Source organism: Nymphalis io, chromosome 2, assembly GCF_905147045.1.
Source record: "Nymphalis io chromosome 2, ilAglIoxx1.1, whole genome shotgun sequence".
In the NCBI taxonomy this organism is placed as follows: Eukaryota; Metazoa; Arthropoda; class Insecta; order Lepidoptera; family Nymphalidae; genus Nymphalis; species Nymphalis io.
In genome coordinates this window covers 2,421,611-2,441,051 of record NC_065889.1, presented here as the reverse complement: position 1 = coordinate 2,441,051, position 19,441 = coordinate 2,421,611, and the positions used below count along the sequence as shown (strand labels likewise).

Genomic DNA, 19,441 nt, shown 5'->3' with positions numbered 1-19,441 from the left:
ATAATATGAAAATCGAAGAACCTTAAAAATAATTATAAATACTACGGTTTGATCAACACGACATCAGCTTAGTACATAGTTTCACATTTAGTTTGTATTTTTGAAGATATTTATTATTATTATATCGAAAAAGAAATATTTGATAGCCTCATATTAAATACCTACTGAATTATTTAATCTATTTAGCACCATCTATCTGTATTTCTATCATAAATTAGTTTTAGTTGAACTAAAACTAAATTATGTTTTTTATTCTTTGTTTAGTTACCGAAACCTATATTGTATTAGCACGTAATATTCTACATGAAAATCTGTGTTCAGTAATATTATATCGATTGTTCTTATTGACCAAGTATAATTTCTCATTTGTTCATGTCTCAATATACATTTCTAGATATAGTACGTACATCGGAGACAGGTAGTAATACTATATTTGGTAAAAAATATTACTAAAACATAATGAATGGCTTAATACACTAGTTTTCAAATCAAGAAAAATGACATATCATACAGTCATAGATAATATAATTTCAAAAATTGACATTTATCCATACATACAGTTCCGACTTTTAAATCAACATAAAAATGGATTTGGCACACCTGAGAGCTAAAATTAGTATGCTTTTTGTTTATTTTTCACTGTGATATTTATTGTTGCGGATGTGCCCGCCTCCTTACTAAAAATAATGTAACCGATATTGAATGCTTATATTTAGAGCTGCAGGTAGAGAAGCCAATATTTTAAGCTTTCCTACGTAATACTTGTCTGCTTGCGTATTTACATTCCTCGCGAATTATTCTACATTTACCAGTTCTTAGGAGATAGGAGAGGATCTCAGTGTCTTATTTAGTTGTAAGGGAAATAATATTTAAATTCGATAAAGCAATAAAATAAAAAAACATGAAGAATAAGTTCAAACAAACTTACACTGCAATTAAAGCAGGCGATCTTATAATAACGGAACAGCCCTTTGCATTTGTTTTATCTTCCAAAGAAAATGGCATTAGATGTGATAATTGTCTACAAAGGTAAGTTTTTTAAATTCTTTAAATTCCATTTGCAGACTTGTACATGGCTATGAAAAGTTAACTTCAACTTAATAATTTGAAATTTTATTTTATCATGATAAAGAAATTCTCACTCATTAGTAAGATTTATTTTTATATTTCTACTCTGCTTATTAATATTATGTTTTATCCTTACTTATATAAAGTTTTTATCTACATAGTTTTGTCATTAATATAAAAATTTACAACTCTATTTTCCAACACAGAAACATTTTTCTAAGTTTTTAATACCTTTTACTATAAAATTGTTTAAATTGTACCCTTTTTTAATTTATCTTAAAATTAAAAAATTCAAATTGAACAAGTATTAAAGAAGATATTATTATATAATAACTTTTATTTATCTTGATTTTATAAATTTATATATTTTTAGGGTCCTGAAGATGATAGAATTTATCATATATGTATAACATCAGTTCAAAATAACTGAACCAGTAATACATACATACTACATAGACTCTATAATTTTGTATTTATTATGGTTTCTGAAATTTATTGAGCCAAATCTATTTTGTATTTTTACATATTCTAGAATATTTGGAAAGTACTCTAACAGTAGATCCCAGTTTTAAATCATCATTATTCATGATCAATATATGCAATGTTTTATGTGAATAAATTAGACTGAGAAATTAGAAGTAAATATATATAAGGAGAACCGTCATTATTGTATTTATATCTTAAAAGAATGTATTATAATGATGATTACTACAGTATTATATTATATTTTCCAGGGGAAAGGTGCTTAAGTGTTCAGGATGTCAGTTTGTGCATTACTGTGGGCGTGTGTGTCAGAAAGATGCTTGGAATGATCATAAGGTATAATATTGATTGGATCTTATAAATAGCTTATAAGCATCAATAGGTTAATGGCTTATTGGCCACTTAGCAATGAACTTGCAGTTTCAATCTTGTTCCCTTCGGCTATTGTTGTCCCCAGTCCTAACATAAGCTTTATGTTTATTTGGAGAATTAAATAGGAATTTTAGTAATACCTGGAAGGTACAGGAATTGCTGTTATTTTAAAAAAAATCTAGCAGATTCGGCTGACATGGGCTGCCTCTTAATATACTATATATTATAATTAATTAAAAATATGTCATGTATTTGTCATATTTTATCAGTTTTTGCATTAAGTTCACTTAATTTTTTACATGCTAGTGTCATGTAGATGAAAAATGTATGATGAATGAAGTACATTATTATTATTCATATATTTTACAGGTCTCCTCTATACAACTTTTCTATAGAAAGCATTCACATATCTCTTATTATTAAAGCATAGTTCATAAGAAACTAATTCACTAGACCATTTATTTGTCGATGTATGTGGCAATTTCTCTGCGCAAAAATCAATTCAACAGTTATATAACAATTATATAAATATATGTAACATCAAATTTTTGAAATGTTTATGAATTTACAAACTTGTTTGAATTTTCGATGCCACATATAAGGGTTGTAGCACGAAGTTCCATAGCATATAACCTGTAAAAGAAAAAACTAGATCCAACATCTTATAGTAGTACTCTGGTAGTTCCTAGTATTAATGTGTTCAATCATACGAACTTTCGAGCTGTATAAGTCCTCCAATTGTGACATTTCACCTGAGTTAAACGTTGCTGCTCCAACACCTTGGGTCCGTTGCGTTGGTTATATGGGCATAAACCTTTTCTAAATTATATATATAAAGAGCTCAGTTTCACCCGCTTTACAGTTAGTCTATTGGCGTGACGAACATAAGTTTGATGTTTTTGTAATAAATAGCGTGTAATAACGAAAATCAGTAGCCGTTATACAAATTATTTCTATAACGAATATACAAAAAACTCTCAAAGATAGTCCCAAAGTTAGATTAAATTCGAATTGATGTATATAAAATGAAGTGTTTAGGAATTCAAATCATTACGTTATTTTATTTAAAAAAAAAAAGCAACTCCGTTTTTAAATATAAACCACAATTTTGAGCAACACTGGTGAAATAAATCCAGTACGTATTTCCAGCTTAAAAATTTTAGTATCCTCAAAAAAACACTTGGGAAATCTCGACGTAGTAACACCATTTCGGAGAGGAACACATCAATTAACATATTTTATATCCTTACTGAATTACTGATTATTATTAAACTTTGCATACACGTTGTCAGATAGGATACCTAACAACCCCCTCTATTCATCTCGCGGGCGGAAACTTTATTTTTCAACCTTTTACCGTCCACTTCTGGACGAAAGCCTCCCTAAACTATTCGTTTATAAATCTAAAATAACTGAATGGGTTATTGAAAAAAATACGAATATTTTAAACCAGACTTTAGTATTTATTCAATTCGAACTCAAATAAAAACCAACACAAAACGCTAAAGATATTTACTACTCTGTAATGGCTTTATTCATTATTCAATATAATAAATGGCAACATTTAATCGTAAATTCATTTGAAAACAAACAGACGTAGATTCCGTGGCTCTTTGCCATTTTATAACTAAATAGTTACAAATCTTATGATAGAGAAACAGAGTATTTTAACCTGATGCATCAGTCCATCTTGGTATATTTTCTGTTGGTAGTTAGCTGTGCAAGGGTATCCCGGTAGTACCAGTTATTCTGTCATCAAAGGTACACCTTTGGCTGTATATTGACGTGGTGCGATACGTTTAAAAGCTTCTTTTTTCAAATGAGAAGAAGCTTTAGCTCAGCAGTGGGTGCTCTTAAGCAGCTTGGTGGATGTACATGTGGCAGAATGGTGTTCGACACATCGGATTTCTTTGCTATGTTTACCTTTACCGCTGACCACAAGATGAATTATAAACAAAAATTGAGCACATAACATCATGACTTAGAACATACTTTTGTAATGTGAGCTCTAAAATTTTCTCAAAAGAAGAAGGGCCTGTGTCCAACTACGTGATGCTTCTCCTAATGTGATAGAACATTACAGAATCTATGATGACGCGATTATTATTTGTACAGTAGCTAATTTTAATTTTTTATCTACTTATTGAATTAAAGAAAATTAAATATATTTATTTACATTGAGGTATACTCAATGTAAATAAATATATTTTTATTGTTGAATTTATAGTGGGAATGTGCGAATTTAAAGCGGGTATCACCGAGGATTATACCGGACGCTGCTCGAATGCTCGCGAAAATCATAAACCGTATGAAGCGCAGCGATGGCAGCACGTACAAGGCGTTTTACTCTCCCACCTCGTTCAGGATGTGGAAGGACCTCATGTCACGTGAGTTATATAGATATAAATATATTATTATATTGTTACTTATGAAAAACGTGTTATCGATATTCTACCGCAAAACAGCAGTACTTGGTATTGTTGTGTTCCGGTTTGAAGGGTGATTACAAACCCAAGGGTCATAAAAACTTAGTTTCAAAGGTTGGAGGCGCATTGGCGATGTAAGGGATGGTTAAAATTTCTTACAATGCCAATGTCTATGGGCGTTGGTGACTATTTACCATCACGTGGCCCATATGCTTGTCCGCCTACCTATTCTATAAAAAAAATACTAGGGGAGGGCGTAGGTGTTAGATAACCTCCTATCTCCTTTTCTGTACCTGACTTACGTTTATGCAAAACTTATTAAATTATAAATGCAAAAGTGAGTTTGTTTCGTTTTCACATCTTAACTACTCAATCAAACGTCATGAAGTTATGTCATGTACACGTTGTCAGCGGTACAGAAAAAGACAGTAACATCCCCCATGAGCGAGCGGAAACTAGTTACCAATAAATTTATGAGATAAGATATCAATAAAATCTACGTAAGAACAATTTATATAAAAGCCTTAAGTAAGGCCTGTACAAATAAATGGAGGCTCTTGGCGCTCCTCGTTAAGAAAGAAAGGTTACCGCTGGTTTTTTAGTGGGTATTCCGATGTTCGGGGTGCACTCGGCGCCTTGAACACTGGCGAATCCCACATATCTCCCCATTGTTCCCGTAGAGGAAACGCGTAATGCGAATTTCCAGCGTTAAAAAAAAAACAAAACGTCAGTACAAACAAGCATTAAAAATGGCTACTGTACAAATCATGAACGCGCTGAATGCTTAATGGCTTGCAATGTTTCCCCGTTGAATTGCAATTCCGATCCTCTGAGCGGACCATGATGAACAAAATGAAGCAGCATTCCCGTCACCAGTAGATGCAATAAAACGAGGTGTTACGCTTTTTAATAAAGGTTTTCGTACTATTCGTTGGTTATTTCATTATTTAAAATCCAATAAGCGTAAATAAGTTTCGAATGTGACATATTTCTTCACCTCTTTTTCCTATAACTGATTAATACAATTAAATTTATTGTAATAAATGTTAATTACAGATTACACCGATTTAAAAGCTGATAAAAAGCGCATGGATCATTTCACGTCCCTTTGTGTGGTGTTGTTTGAATTCCTTAAAGACATATCTCTACCGAACACCGTGGACCTGATGGGGTTGTATGGAAGGGTATGGAAAAAGTGAAACGTAATGTTTCGTGTTAATTAGGTTGTTATGTCAAATCTTGACAAGCACCATTGATTTTTATATGCTTTATTAGTGTTTGTAATTTATGTCGTGCTCGCCGGTGAAGGAGAACATCGTGAGGTAACCTGCATGTTTCTCTTTCGTTTTCCCTTCGCAGCAATCATGCAAATCGTTTTTTAATAACTTGAATTATTCATGCAATTAAAATCGAGTATACAAAAGTTATTATGATATATATTATAATGATGTAATACAGTACAGGTGGCAACACTACTTCTACTGGTGGTAGAGCTTTGTGCAAGCTCGTCTGGGTAGGTACCACTGGTAGGTAGGTGCAAAACAGCAGTACTTGGTATTGTTGTGTTCCGGTTTGAAGGGTGAGTGGGCCAGTGTAATTACAGGCACAAGGGACATAACATCTTAGTTCCCAAGGTTGGTGATGTAAGCGATGGTTAACATTTCTTACAATGCCAATGTCTAAGGGCATTGGTCACCACTAACCATCAGGTGGCCCATATGCTCGTCCGCCTTCCTATTCTATAAAAAAAAACATGGTCGCACAACTCCATAAAATCGCAAGGTTGTATAGGTTTATAGTACTCCTTACATGTAGCTTTTTTACGGATTTTGGTAATGTGGTTTAAGCCCAAAAATAATACCAATGTTATTGTTAGGTCCTAATATGTATGGAACTAATGATTCGTATTTTTATTTCCAGATGGTGATAAACAGTTTCACCATATTAGATATGGATATGAATTCGATAGGAACTGGCATTTACCTCGCGTCGTCAATCATTGATCACAGTTGTAATCCTAACGCCGTGGCGACCTTCGATGGTAAAACTATTAATATAAGAGCAATAAAAGACATGCCTTGCTTAGACTGGAAACAGGTTAGTAACACCATGTATATCACTTTTTTTTTACAATTAATAGGCATTAATAGGCCGTTTGATCGTTGACTTACCTGTTGTTAAGCATCGACACGGTCTAAGATGTAGCACGCTTGCCTATAAGAAATCACTTGGTCAAAGGAGACAGCTTAACAACACTGTTTGAGATTTAGCAGATTAACATCTAAGGATTACTTCAAAATCACGCAGGTTGACGTTTGAAATTCGCAGAAATATTATAATAATAATATTATAAAACCTTAGTTACCATTAAATAATTTAAAAGTATGTAATGTAATAAGACATATTGCGGGCAGGAAAGGCGGGGGTGGCTAGTGCAGAACATTCTTCCCGACTGTACTGGCCGTCGTCGCGTTTTGACTCTTCAACCACTTACCATCAGGAGGAGTAGTCATTTGCCCTCCCGGCAAATAAAAAAAAAATGTTTGTTCGATGTCAGACTGGTTGAATCTGCTAGAATGCTCTTTGAGTATTATAAAATAACATTAAATAATTTATTTACAACATAAATTTTTAATTCCATAAATGTAAAAGGGACAATTGGACTGACGTGTAGCACAAAAAAATAAAAATCTTCAAATTTTTTATATGTTTAAGGCAACTTATGGATGTACTAGAATATTCCAAATTCTTAGAACAATGTTGGAACAAGTATTTATAAATTACTCAAATAACCCTTTATGATATTTAAAAAGACATTTTTTCTTCAGATAAGGATCTCATACATAGACTTAATGAAGACGCCATACGAGAGACAAATGGAGTTGTTGGAGAACTACTACTTCCTGTGCTTCTGTGACAGGTGCATGGGTAAATGCTTTAGTTGTGCATACTAATTTACTCTTTAAGCCAGAACTATTTATGGCTGTTTTCCTCTGCTTCAAATTATCTTATTCCTTTCTTTAGTTATCAATGTTGATTTTTTCTGAAGAGACTTAAATATACTATAGTCTAAAGTGTCCTATATAAGTGTTCTGTGACGTCACAGAAATGCAAAATTGCGGACGATAGCTGTAAATTCTACTCGTTCGCAAATCTCTGCGGGATTCAGGCAGTGTGCAGTGTTTGCACTTGTTTTCAAATTGTGCTTAATATTTGATCAACTGTCACGGAAAATAAGTTAAAACAAGAAAAACGAAATTCATTCTTATTAGAAATCACTTAAACCGCTTAATTGTTAAATTTAAAGTGGGCGTCCACATTGACGGCCTAGCGCGGTTGCTCATGGATGTGGACTTACGAAACCGCCGTTTGCGTTCATAGTGTAGTGACTAAGGCGGGCGCCGAGCGCGACGGGCCCTAACGAATTATCGCGCGTAGTTTTCAAAAGGTCCTATCCGCGCATTATGCCCTATATATACACTACGGGCCTAGGCAACAAGCGAGCTAATGCGCGGTTGGCGATGGTATCAAACAAGGTCGGTCTTGTCGCCCGGCGTATGCGCTTTTGCTAACCTTTTTTTTGTAAAATGACGTAAGGTGTTTATAAGTGCGATTCAATCTAATCATCAACACCACAGTAATCGCGTACAGCAAGAAAATTATTGAACGAAATAAAAGAACAATTTCCAAGAAGTGTATGTAAGTTTAATGTTATATGCCTGCGATCGTATCGGATATCTAATAGGATAGGATCGAAATATATAAAAATATCAAAACCTCGCAGCAGTTCGCTCGTCACTGTGGCTACCGCGCGCTCCCCTGCGTTCACACACGCCATAGGTCACCGCGCATTCAGTGTGGACACAGTGAAAAAGTGTTACCCGAAGAAAATATTTATCCAATAGATACATACTAAAATTAAAACATAATCAACAAATCAGGACTGCGTAGAATCTTATCTACATAATTTAAACTTTTTGCATCCCATTTGATCTCCGTGATAATTATATATATTTCCATTAAACAAAAAAGACGCAACTCTGCAAAATTATAAAACATCACTAATTGTTGATATATAAAATGATGGCTTCATTGGCAACATTGATAACTGACTTAATCATACTTGAATTTTCAATGTTCCTGCATAGCTATCAAAGGCATGGTTTTTAACATTCTCTTTACATACCACATATATTATCAGATCTAAACTTTTAGATGAAAACCATCTAAAATACGTCCACGCCGCCAAATGTCCTAACATTGAATGTGAAAATCCAGTAAATGTAACATGGAAAGAGAACTGTGTTCTTGTAAAAAAACCTGAACGAAAACGTGAACTGATATCATCACAAAATGGTGAATCAGAAGACAAAATCATAAATGGTACAGAAGAATTGATTTATACAAATGGAGTGGAAAAAGTTGGTGTCAATTGTGATGAATGTGGAATGAAATTAACAGACAAACAGGTTGAGTTGTTCGTAGAGACAATGGAATCCAGTGAATTGCATTTACGGAACATGAAGGAAACTTCTGTAGCGTGTATCCTTTTCCAAAACAATTACAGACATAGGCAAATTGTAATCAGATTGATCATTAAAGATTGCAGACTAACTTTGATTGACTCTGAAAAGGGCGGGCGAGGATGCTCTTTAGCACATATTAAACTCATTTACTCACTTTAATTTTTGATTACTTTCGTTATACTGTATATTATGTATATGATTTCTTAACATTTAAGCAGATGTTGAAATTTGCAAGTACTGTCTGGAAAAACAGGAAGGCGTGTTGCATCCCTTGAATGTTATGTATTCACAAACCTTAGACAATGCATTTGATGCACTTATTCAAGTGCAACTGTGGGAGCAAGCTTGTATTTATGCTGAGAAACTGATACCATGTTTTAGGTAAGAACTGTTGATAAGTCAAAATGTTTTAATAAAAAAAATATGCATTTACTTTAAAATAAATTGAATATATAATAAAAAACAGTATCTAGTAGATACTGCTTTAAGGTGCAAGTAATTACTATTGTACAAAAATTAAAAATAAAAAGTTGACAAAAATTTAAAGCAATTATATGAGTACACTATGCTTTGTTTTTCAAATGTATTGATGATAGAAAGAGAGAAATTAGTGTAAAATTCTATTTCTATTAAAAACTGCTAGAGAATTTAAAATAAATTGCCTTATTTCAGGTTTTACTATGGCAAATACCATCCATTGTTGGGATTACTACACATGAAGTATGGAAAAATTCTTTTGTATAAGATGAACCTTGAAGGTGCTTTAAATCAGTTTAAACTCGCTGAAAAGATAATAAAAATAGCTTATGGAGAAAGACACCCATTATACAGGGCACATTTACTGCCATACATAGACCAATCAATGATAGAATCACCATAATATTGTTCAATTGATCAAAATTGTCAATTATATTGTCATAATAATAAAATAAGGCTGTGCAGTGTGAAGTGTGTGAAGTTATGAAAATAAATTAATAAAAATGTATAAAAATTGTCAGTGTTTTTTTGCCATGGATTGCAATGTTAGCTTCTTTATGTCAGTTAAGTTGTAATGGACTTTCAATAAAATGTAAGTTAGGGAATTATTTAAAATTATCCACCAATTAAAATGAACGGATCTTAAAATTTCGTAGTAATTTTAAAGCATTGATAAAGAAAACTCTGTGCCAATTTTAAATTTTTTTATTGTAGTCTGGTCTACCTTGTATTTATAAATGTCAGTATAGTTTACATTTTAGCCTTGTAATTATGACCTGTCCTCTATAACTATTATCCTTATCCCGTATATCTCGGCTCCGTGCAATAATTTTATTGCCTCATCTGCGGATTCACTTACTGCATAATCCGCTAATGCTAGTCTTTTGTCAAGCAAGGTACATAAATTGATAAGATTTCCGAATCTACAGAATACATCTTTTAATACAGTTACAGGAGGGGGTTGCGGTTCGCAAACCAATAAGAGGCTTTTAGCAACTGGGCTATAAATATGTGCAAAAGGTTGCGGAGCTGGTAATTTGACACTGCAGTATTTCAGGTCCATTTTTTTTTTACGCTGGAATAACGCATTACGCGTTTCCCCCACGGGAACAGTGGGGGGGTATGTGGGGCTCGCCGATGTCCGAGTGAAGTGCACCCCGAACAACGGAATACCCACTAAAAAACCAGAAGATGCTTCTGCAATAGCTTCTGCCAGCTGTGCAAGGTCTGTGGAAGATGATTTGGTTGTTAATGTAATTAAATTTCTTAAATTATTAACTGCATTTGGTATGTTAGGGTAATCACACTCGTACGGTGCTAAATTAGGATTAGCAGGTTCAACAACTATTATTTGACCTGGTGGATATATCTTGTATGTAATCTCGAATATATTGGGAGTATCCTCACGATCTTTCTCATCGGTACGTGAATATTTACTTTTTACTACGATTTTCCATTGCAAATAAATAAATAATTTCTATGACTAAAACAGTAGTTATAAATAAACAATAACTAACTAAGAATATCCACAAATCAATTCCTATTACCTTTCTTTTTATATTAAAATGGTGAATGTAAATATTAAAGTTAAGTCACAATTCACATCACAGATAGGTAATGAAACGAAAATAGCAACAGATTAACAATTTGGAATATGATATTTTTATTTATTTTTGAGATTTTACATATTAAAAATGTTTAGTTATTGGCCCAGTTGGATGTTTAATGCATTTTTATATATTTTATTAATATGAAAAGTTATTATTTTTATATTTTAAAACAGTGTTATAAAAAAATAAACCTTTTTTTTTTTTAATTTAATGCCAACGTAAACCAATGACTACGCATACGAACGATTGATTGTTTATTTATTGTTTTTTCGTAAAAATAAGAGATAACAAAATAAGTTATATATACACAACACTGCCAAGCAAAACCGTTTTAATTCAAAAATATCGATTATTTTAAATATAGCAACCCCGGATCTATTTATGCCAGAACCAAAAAAGATTTTCGAGTTGTTTATATTTTATGAAAGAAAACTAAATTTTAAGCTAAACTATTCAAGAAATCCATTATAATAAAACATTGTAACGTAATTAATATCGAGGAACAATAGTTTAGTGATGATTTCTTAAACAGTTCATGTAGGTATATTGATAAATAATGGTGCTATCGGACATGTACTATGGAGATGCATTCAAAATTTCAAATGATTGTTAGCAGGCGATGGGATCGGTAGTCTTATGCGCTGCGCATCGGATTACTTCAAAACATTGTGTTCACTGGTGCGATACACCGCTCATAAAACCGACAAAATGACCGGCTAGTAATCTGCTCGTTTTTGGAAAATATTCTAGTCCTTATCCTTCCATTATATACCCTCAGATATTTATCAAAATAAAAACTGTTTTATCCTGAAAAAGTGAAAGACTTCAAAAATGTTCAGTGAATCCTATGAGAGAAGGCTACTTCAGCAATGCAGTCCCATCAGCAGGAAACAGTCTGTGTTGGTCCGGCCAGAGCCTATGGACAGATTTATACCCTGTAGATTAGAAAATAATTGGCAGACAAGTTTTCAAGGTGAGTGTTATATTTTTATACTATACCAATGTTTTTAAATGTGAGTAAAATATAATATTTAAAATTCAAATTATATTTGAAAATATATAATTTTATGTTTTATTTTATTATCAATGGAACTTACATCTCAATCATTATTAAATGTTGATTTGGCTTGTACATTTACTTCTATAAATATAAAGAAATGAAACGAAATTAACAAAATAATTAAGGACAATTTTTAAAATCCTAAAGCAAATATAGAAACATGAATTAAAAAAATGTGTTGTGAGCGTTAGTCTATTGAAATCATCTGTTACTCTATATGTATAAATATAATCATTAATATTGATTGTTTTTCTGATAAATGTAAAATTTATTAAACTACGTTTTTCAATATTTCCAAAAAATTTAAATCTTGTAATGTTTTTTTAATTCTTATTATATGGTGTGTTGGGTTGTAGTCTATATACTTTGTACAACAGTATTAACCTTTTATTAGAAGAAAATCACAATTTTAATCTTTTGTGTCAATAAATTTATTTTTATTTTTATAATACTATTTACACAAAAGCTTGAAATGTATACATAAAATTTCATACATATTGCATAAATTTGAAACTAAATCAGCATGATATTTGTATATAACTTTATTAAAGAAAAAAAATGGGTATGTAATATGTATGGGTATGTAACTTAATTAAATGGGGTTAGATTCTATTGGTCATAGGTCGAGATATCTGAACCTTCATTATTAATTTGACCTTTGTAATATCGGTTTACATTTTTTATTTACTTTAAAAGTAATGCAATTTTTATCATTTATTTATAAGTTGATATTTTTAATTATTGCATTGATTTCACTGTAAAATAGCCTAAGAGATCACAGTTGAGCGGCATGGAATTAATGGGCTTACTAAACAGTAACCCCTACAAAACTTGAATTTATATTAACTATAGTCTTAGAATAGCCCTATATGTATATAAAGGCAGTAAGACAGACACCTGTGATTATTAACCGTCACTTGTTGCTGTACTCGGTTTCTCATTTTGTCTTTGCATTTAGTTAAGAATGTATGTATAAGCTACTAAGTATATATTCCTTACAGTCAGAGCTACATTATTGTTATGCAATAAAAATCATATTTATAAATCAAGTTTGATAAGAAATTCAATAGTTATCTATCGCATAAAAATATGCAACCTGATTATTTCTCATATTGGTCATTTTAATAGCTCCAAATATTTAAACATTTCGCCATAATTATTATTTATGTTCAGATAAAGTTGTAATCATATATTAATACAAGATTCAAGATGATCATATAACTGCTGTTAATGTATAATTAATTAATTTCGAATTTGATGGAGGTCGAAAATTATAAATGTCTTAGTAACTTATTTACTACTTCTGGGAAACAACTTTCATTTGTTACAATGAAACCTATGCAAATATTGTAAAGTTGGAGGTTGTATGTTTGAAAATGCTAATCTTAGGAACTGTTGGTTTTGGGTAAGGTTATCCGTTCCGATGAAGTGAATCAGTAAGCATAAATGAGGAAATTGTAGGCAAGTAGTCATAATGATTATAAAACTGGTATAATCCATCCAGTATAATCCAATTAACCGCAGGTGAAATTTTGTAAAAAAAGGTTATGAAAAAAAAATTCAAATTATTAATCCTTGTATTGTGTTTTTGAGGAACATAAATTGCCACAAAGTGTAAAGATCAATTGTTTTAGAATTATATCTTGTGACGTCATATAACCAATAAAACTTGTACATTTTCGAAATCTGGAGATTGTGCTTAAGATTGATATGAAAGGATCCATCCTAGATTATATTATGTTTATAATATTTGTTCAATGTCAAATCAATTTGGGATATTAGAAACATAGTATGTAGATAAAATATAGTGTTTAAATTGCGCCATAAAGATTTATATCTAAAATTAATTAATTATATGTATTATTTTATAGTAATTTTTACTATATTTCATTTATACTTGCTTTTTTTTTTGTTAATATGGCATTTAGTTTGAACAAATGGTCGCAGGTTATTGCGCCAAAGTCACGTAGGATGGAAAATGCACGAAGTGAACGAATGTTTGTTAAAACTTGAAAGAGAAATGAATTGTCAACGAATTGCGCTGTAGTTTGACTTAATTGTTGCTTGCAATTTGCAAACGTCATGTTTCTAAAGCTGAGTGTCCACGAGAGTCTTGATTGCTATATGCTTGCGTTTATTTTCTCTTAATAAATGTCATAATTAGACATTTTGACAACTGTTCTTGGTCTACGGAGTTAATTGAAATGTTCCTTAAACTGTTGAAAATTTTATCAAATTTAGCAACTGTCTTCTCAATAATTGCAATTTCTTACGATTTGCCTACACACTATTTAATACATGACAATTTATATAAATAAATCCAAAATAATATAAACCACGGCCGGCAATTAATTAATTGTCGCGAGATTGTTTATCCTGTGGCTGTAAAATTAACAATTCTAAGGATGAAAAAAAAAATAAACTAATCCAAAATACACAGTTAAAAAACGCAGTTGCTATTACGAATTTAAAAATCTACAACTATATTACAGAATAAATAATCGAAGTTATTCACGGTTATATAAAATAATTACAATGATTTTGCTAAAATCGTGAGTGGTCTAATAATAGGTTTGATGATGAGAACTGAGGTATCATTCTGTAGTTCGAGCTCCCGTAATTGTAATAAAATGCTACAATTGTTTTTATATTAATGATTATTGTAATAACGTAATTATAGTACTGATTTTATTTAAATCGTAATCATAGTCTATTTCCTCTTTTATTATTGAAGTCGAAATTCGAATCAAATATTTTTATTCAAATAGACTTTTTTATAAGACTTCTGAATCGTCAAGCGCTTCCATATCCGTAATCCGTAACGTTATCGGTTTTTTTTTAAGAAAAGAGTTGCCTGTACTTTCATTTATTTGTGCAAGGCAAAAAAGATTAATTACTAATAAGTATTGTCTCAATTTCTCTGTTTAGGAGTTATCGTTTAAACGACGAAACATATTAATTGCTATTTATGTATGTTTGTATCACAGATAGAACGAAATAATTATTATACTATACACCTGTTGCAGTGATCATTTAAAATATTTTCAAAATACTTTTATATTTTATAAGCTTAACAAATATTATTACTTGATTTACTTGCCATAATGGTTTCTCCAAATTATTTATTTATATGCATTTGATAAATATAAAAAAGTTGCACCACGCATCAATTATGTATATACATATATATGAAGATTTTCCTCAATTATATAAAAATATAAAAGAACTAAGAACTATTTTTTAAACGAAAAACATTTTAGTATTTATGACTTTTTTTTGCCTTTCTTCCAATGTAGAAAGGAATAAACCATGTAATAAACTGGACCGTCGTAATGTTACTTGTTTACCATAATTAAGTTGCACGCTGTAAATGAAATAATTTTCAAGGTCAGTGGCCTTTTATATATTACATATCGAAATTAAATATTCTACTTAAATCAGGGCCACCACTAAACAATGAGCCATTTGCAATTAATACAGAAATATTACGTCTCGCTTGGTTAAACAAAGTACAGTGCGAATCAAATTTATTTATACAAATGAAAATAATTCTTATTGTAATTGAATAACGTTCATATTACGTTGTGACATTTTACGTTTAATTTTTTTTTTATGAAATCATCCACGTGTATTACGAGCATGTTGAATAATTCCTGATTTTGTAATAGAATATAATGAGGGACTTTATTTTTTATTTTTATCCAAACATATAAATGTTAAAACTAATAACCCGTCTCGACTCGGTTTCGCTCTATGATATTTGTTTAAGTAATAATATTAGTAATTATAACTTATACAAGCATACCGCTCGTGCTAGGTGCGTTTTTTTTGTTTTTTTTTTTTTGTATATATTTTATTTTATCTCAGAAGGTATGTTATAATATTGATTGGTGTACAAATAACGTTTAAAATTCCTACGATATAAGATTTTATAAGGATTAATATTTTGTGATAAATTAATTAAAATCAAAAAACGGCTTAGTTTTCCTATTTATAAAAGATAAGATATTTAATGTCGTTGATTTTTTTTTTGTATATTTTGGATATTCAAAAAATCTGACTTTAAAATATCTCGTAGATTTAGCAGCGGAATATATACTGTGACAATGTTGACATATTAAGTGAATATATATATATATCAATAGTATTTTTTGTGTGATATAAAAAAAAAATAATACATTGCTCGCGTTAAAGTTTATCTGTAATAAAATGACGAATATACAGTTCAGTTCTTGTGTCTTCCAACTTTACTTCGCATTTTCAATTCCTAATGTTGGTAATAAGATAAATAAATAATATTATAACTACCAGTATACATATAAAACCTTTATAATATTTTCGAAACTAATGTTTTCATCACTAAAAAAAAAATTATTAATTTTATTTCATAATCTTTGTGATATTTCTGAATTTAATTTCGAAATGTTCATTACTTGCATTTTTAATGGAATTTGTTTTAACATTTCAGCTACATTAAAAAAATAATAATCGACTCTTCACACGAACATTCACTTGCGTTTACTTTTAATTGGGTTATTAATTCTGACGTCGCTTAAAAATATATAAAATTTCTAGTATTTACTGTCCGTGCTATATGAGATTTAGCGGAATAGGCAGTCAAGCATAAAGTTCACTACTATCGAGGGCTCGGTCGACGGCGTTCTTATAGGGATTTTATTGTAATTCAAACTTACTCGACCATTATTATCTAGTAATAAATCCTCGGTTACTCCCCTTTCGTTTCAGTTACCATAAAGAAACGCTTTTCTCGTATTCTAAATATAAATAACTGTACCGTTTTTGTTTAACCTTACATTCGTTTCGGCGTTACGTAAACTGAACACGACCGTTACATTTTTTATTTTCAAATTTCGAAAACATTCTTTTCGATTCATTTTATTTGAAATTTAAATCGAATTATTGTTTAATACATACACATGCAAGTAATTGGTATACCTATAGCGGCTTGCTATGCCCCGCGGTTTTATCCGCATTCAATTACAGATAATACCCGCCAGTTTCATACAATTTACAATTGGTTGGTTAATGTTTGTGCTTTCTGCTTCGCTCTTTAGGATCATGGCGTGAAATGATACAGCCTATAAACCTTAAGAACTATCTAACGTTTTTTTTTTAAAATTGGTAGTTTTTTTTATAAGTGCGATTAATCATACAAGCATACTAGTAGTCTTAGTTTATAATATGAAGTAGTTTCACCACGCGGCTTTACCCGCGTTTAACGTTACTAAGAGGTCATAGCTCGATGTTGAACTGTAACCTGTCTCAATTAATATGTAACGCCATTTTTTTCAAATACGCTTACTCGTAAATATATCCAGTGTTTTTTAATCTTAATAGTCCATTTCTTTGTGTCGTTGCGACTTTATATTATATGTCATGCCTTATGCTTATAAAATGACTTGGTCTGTATTCTCAAAGCATTGTATAAACCAAATAAAAAAAATCAAATCTATTCTATCGTCGTGCTTAAACTATGTACATAAGTACAAAACCCATGGACCGTAGAACGTGGCGAAAGGGCGACGCCCTAGGTACAACAGAGTCTAGCTCGCTGGATCTCAACCGAGACGGCTATCTTTAATAAGGCAACCCGACTTGTTAGTCGGCGCCCCCCTCTGCCTTGTTCCGCAAAGGTTTCTCTGATATATTAATTTATTTATTTATTTATATTATACACAAGTTTTGGTACAATTCATATACAAGCCCTTAATTCCAAACTAGCTTTTCGCTGTTTTTTGGAAGTCACTTCCTTTCCAGATTTTTGTTACAATAAGTGTCACTTATGATACTAAACAAAAAAAGAAGAAGCCAATCTTTATAATAACTAATGAAAGCTATGTATTGTATTAAAATAATCCATTTAATCATTATTATTAATTACATTTATTTAATATATTTATTTACGAGTACATAGTAATAAATGTGAGGGCTTTGGTTTCATAATCCATTCCATTTATATACGTTTTTGTTCACAGGTTTTGAAATTGTTCTCTTTGGTTAATTGTACTAAAGTAGGATGTAAGCTAACAAAGCATACATTTTAATTATCTTTATTACATTTGTATAGTTATGGTACAGTTTTGACAAAAAGAAACCATATAGGTAATTATTATAAAACTGTAAGTTTGTATGTAAGACGAAATCTCCGAAACTACATTAGATTTCTATAATGACCTTATGTCATAGAGCCAATTTGGCAAGTTACAATCTCCCTTTCTTTTACGATTAATTTAAAATTGAATAAAATATATACATATATTTAAAATATTTTTTTTATATATTTTACAGCTCCACGACTGTCGGGTTGTGCTAGTGAATATATAAACTGTTAAATGAAAATTTAGGCGATGTATCGACCTCCTAGTCCGAACGGACGTCGTTAACGCATCCCCTATTAATATGGTAATTAAGGGTCACTACGCCAATCACGGGGCCCGAAGGTCAAGTGACATGTGTCAATTGTCTTTCGTTTACAATATGGCCCCTACATACGTAATTGCCTTCGAAATTGGTGTAACATAATATTAGTTCCGTATAATTGAAATATTTCATATCATAGTTAAGAAGTATACGATAAAAATGAATTAAAAACTTCAGTTAATACGGACTCCAATGACTTTCATAACTCTTTGAGAATTAAGTGTGGCAGTATGGAATAGCGTCGGCCGCTTTCTCCATAATATGGTGCTTATGGAGTAAGCAAACGTTTTTTTCTGTTATTAGAGTGTATTCATACGTTTAAAAAAAGCTGTGAGATTTGTACATTGTATGATCATGTTTAACTTTAGTGTTTACAATGTTTAGCTTTTAATGTTTAATCATGTGGCATTCTATTAATGTAGATATATGAACGCAAATTAATAATGTATACAGTTGATCTATTTACTAATGCGTTTGAATATAATTAACCATCGAAAGCCTTGCAGTATTTTATATTTAAAGCTAGCAAGTTGCAAGCTCCATTCCGGGAGAATCAAGAGGTGACTGAACCCGATTTGAAGGTAGTCGTGGAATCTCTAGTTGCGCCAAGCGTGGAAAGAGAGAGCGCTTTTTGTTCGCTTTTATTTCGTAGTCCAGTGAATCGGGTATCTAATATTTGTACTTTTATGGCTTCTGTTATGAACAGCAATACGCTTATAGCTACCATGTTTACATTCAATTTGTGTTAATTTTTTTTGGTTTAAATTTTAAAAGCAACGTTTTTGACTTCTCGTGTTGTACCGATTGTGTTGCGCACTCTTTATTTTTATTATTGTGTCTTTTATATTATAAGTATCCTACGCAGTGTTTAATTCCTGACCTCGACAAATCTTTATTGACGCTCTGCAATTGCGATACGAAGTATATTTATAAAGCATTGATTTTCTTATCTCCTCTTAAATGTAGCAAAAATTATAG

General features: G+C 31.1%; 2 protein-coding genes and 1 long non-coding RNA gene across 3 annotated transcripts in view; 2 read left to right on the top strand and 1 right to left on the bottom strand.

Moving 5' to 3' along the window:
• The first annotated feature begins 547 nt into the window (after positions 1-547).
• On the top strand, positions 548-9,833 carry LOC126777326 (uncharacterized). The gene is made up of 9 exons (XM_050500328.1): positions 548-1,029; positions 1,803-1,887; positions 4,151-4,310; positions 5,406-5,533; positions 6,270-6,446; positions 7,178-7,277; positions 8,565-8,891; positions 9,094-9,256; positions 9,548-9,833. Exons 1-9 carry the CDS (start codon positions 902-904, stop codon positions 9,753-9,755), a joined length of 1,476 nt encoding a protein of 491 aa, XP_050356285.1. The 5' UTR covers positions 548-901; the 3' UTR covers positions 9,756-9,833.
• Positions 9,834-10,042: 209 nt separating this feature from the next.
• LOC126777820 (uncharacterized) lies at positions 10,043-10,971 on the bottom strand. Its single transcript, XR_007670100.1, has 2 exons — positions 10,900-10,971; positions 10,043-10,579 (listed from the first exon to the last, which is right to left on the bottom strand). It is a non-coding gene; the product is annotated as an uncharacterized LOC126777820 (long non-coding RNA).
• A 381-nt stretch (positions 10,972-11,352) lies between these two features.
• The window catches only part of LOC126777318 (fizzy-related protein homolog), a 47,831-nt gene continuing 39,742 nt past the window's right edge, over positions 11,353-19,441 (top strand). The window contains exons 1-2 of the mRNA XM_050500323.1: positions 11,353-11,499; positions 11,579-11,935. Of these exons, the coding sequence (XP_050356280.1) occupies positions 11,794-11,935 (142 nt within the window). The 5' untranslated portion in view covers positions 11,353-11,499; positions 11,579-11,793. The remainder of the gene's footprint in view (positions 11,500-11,578; positions 11,936-19,441) is intronic.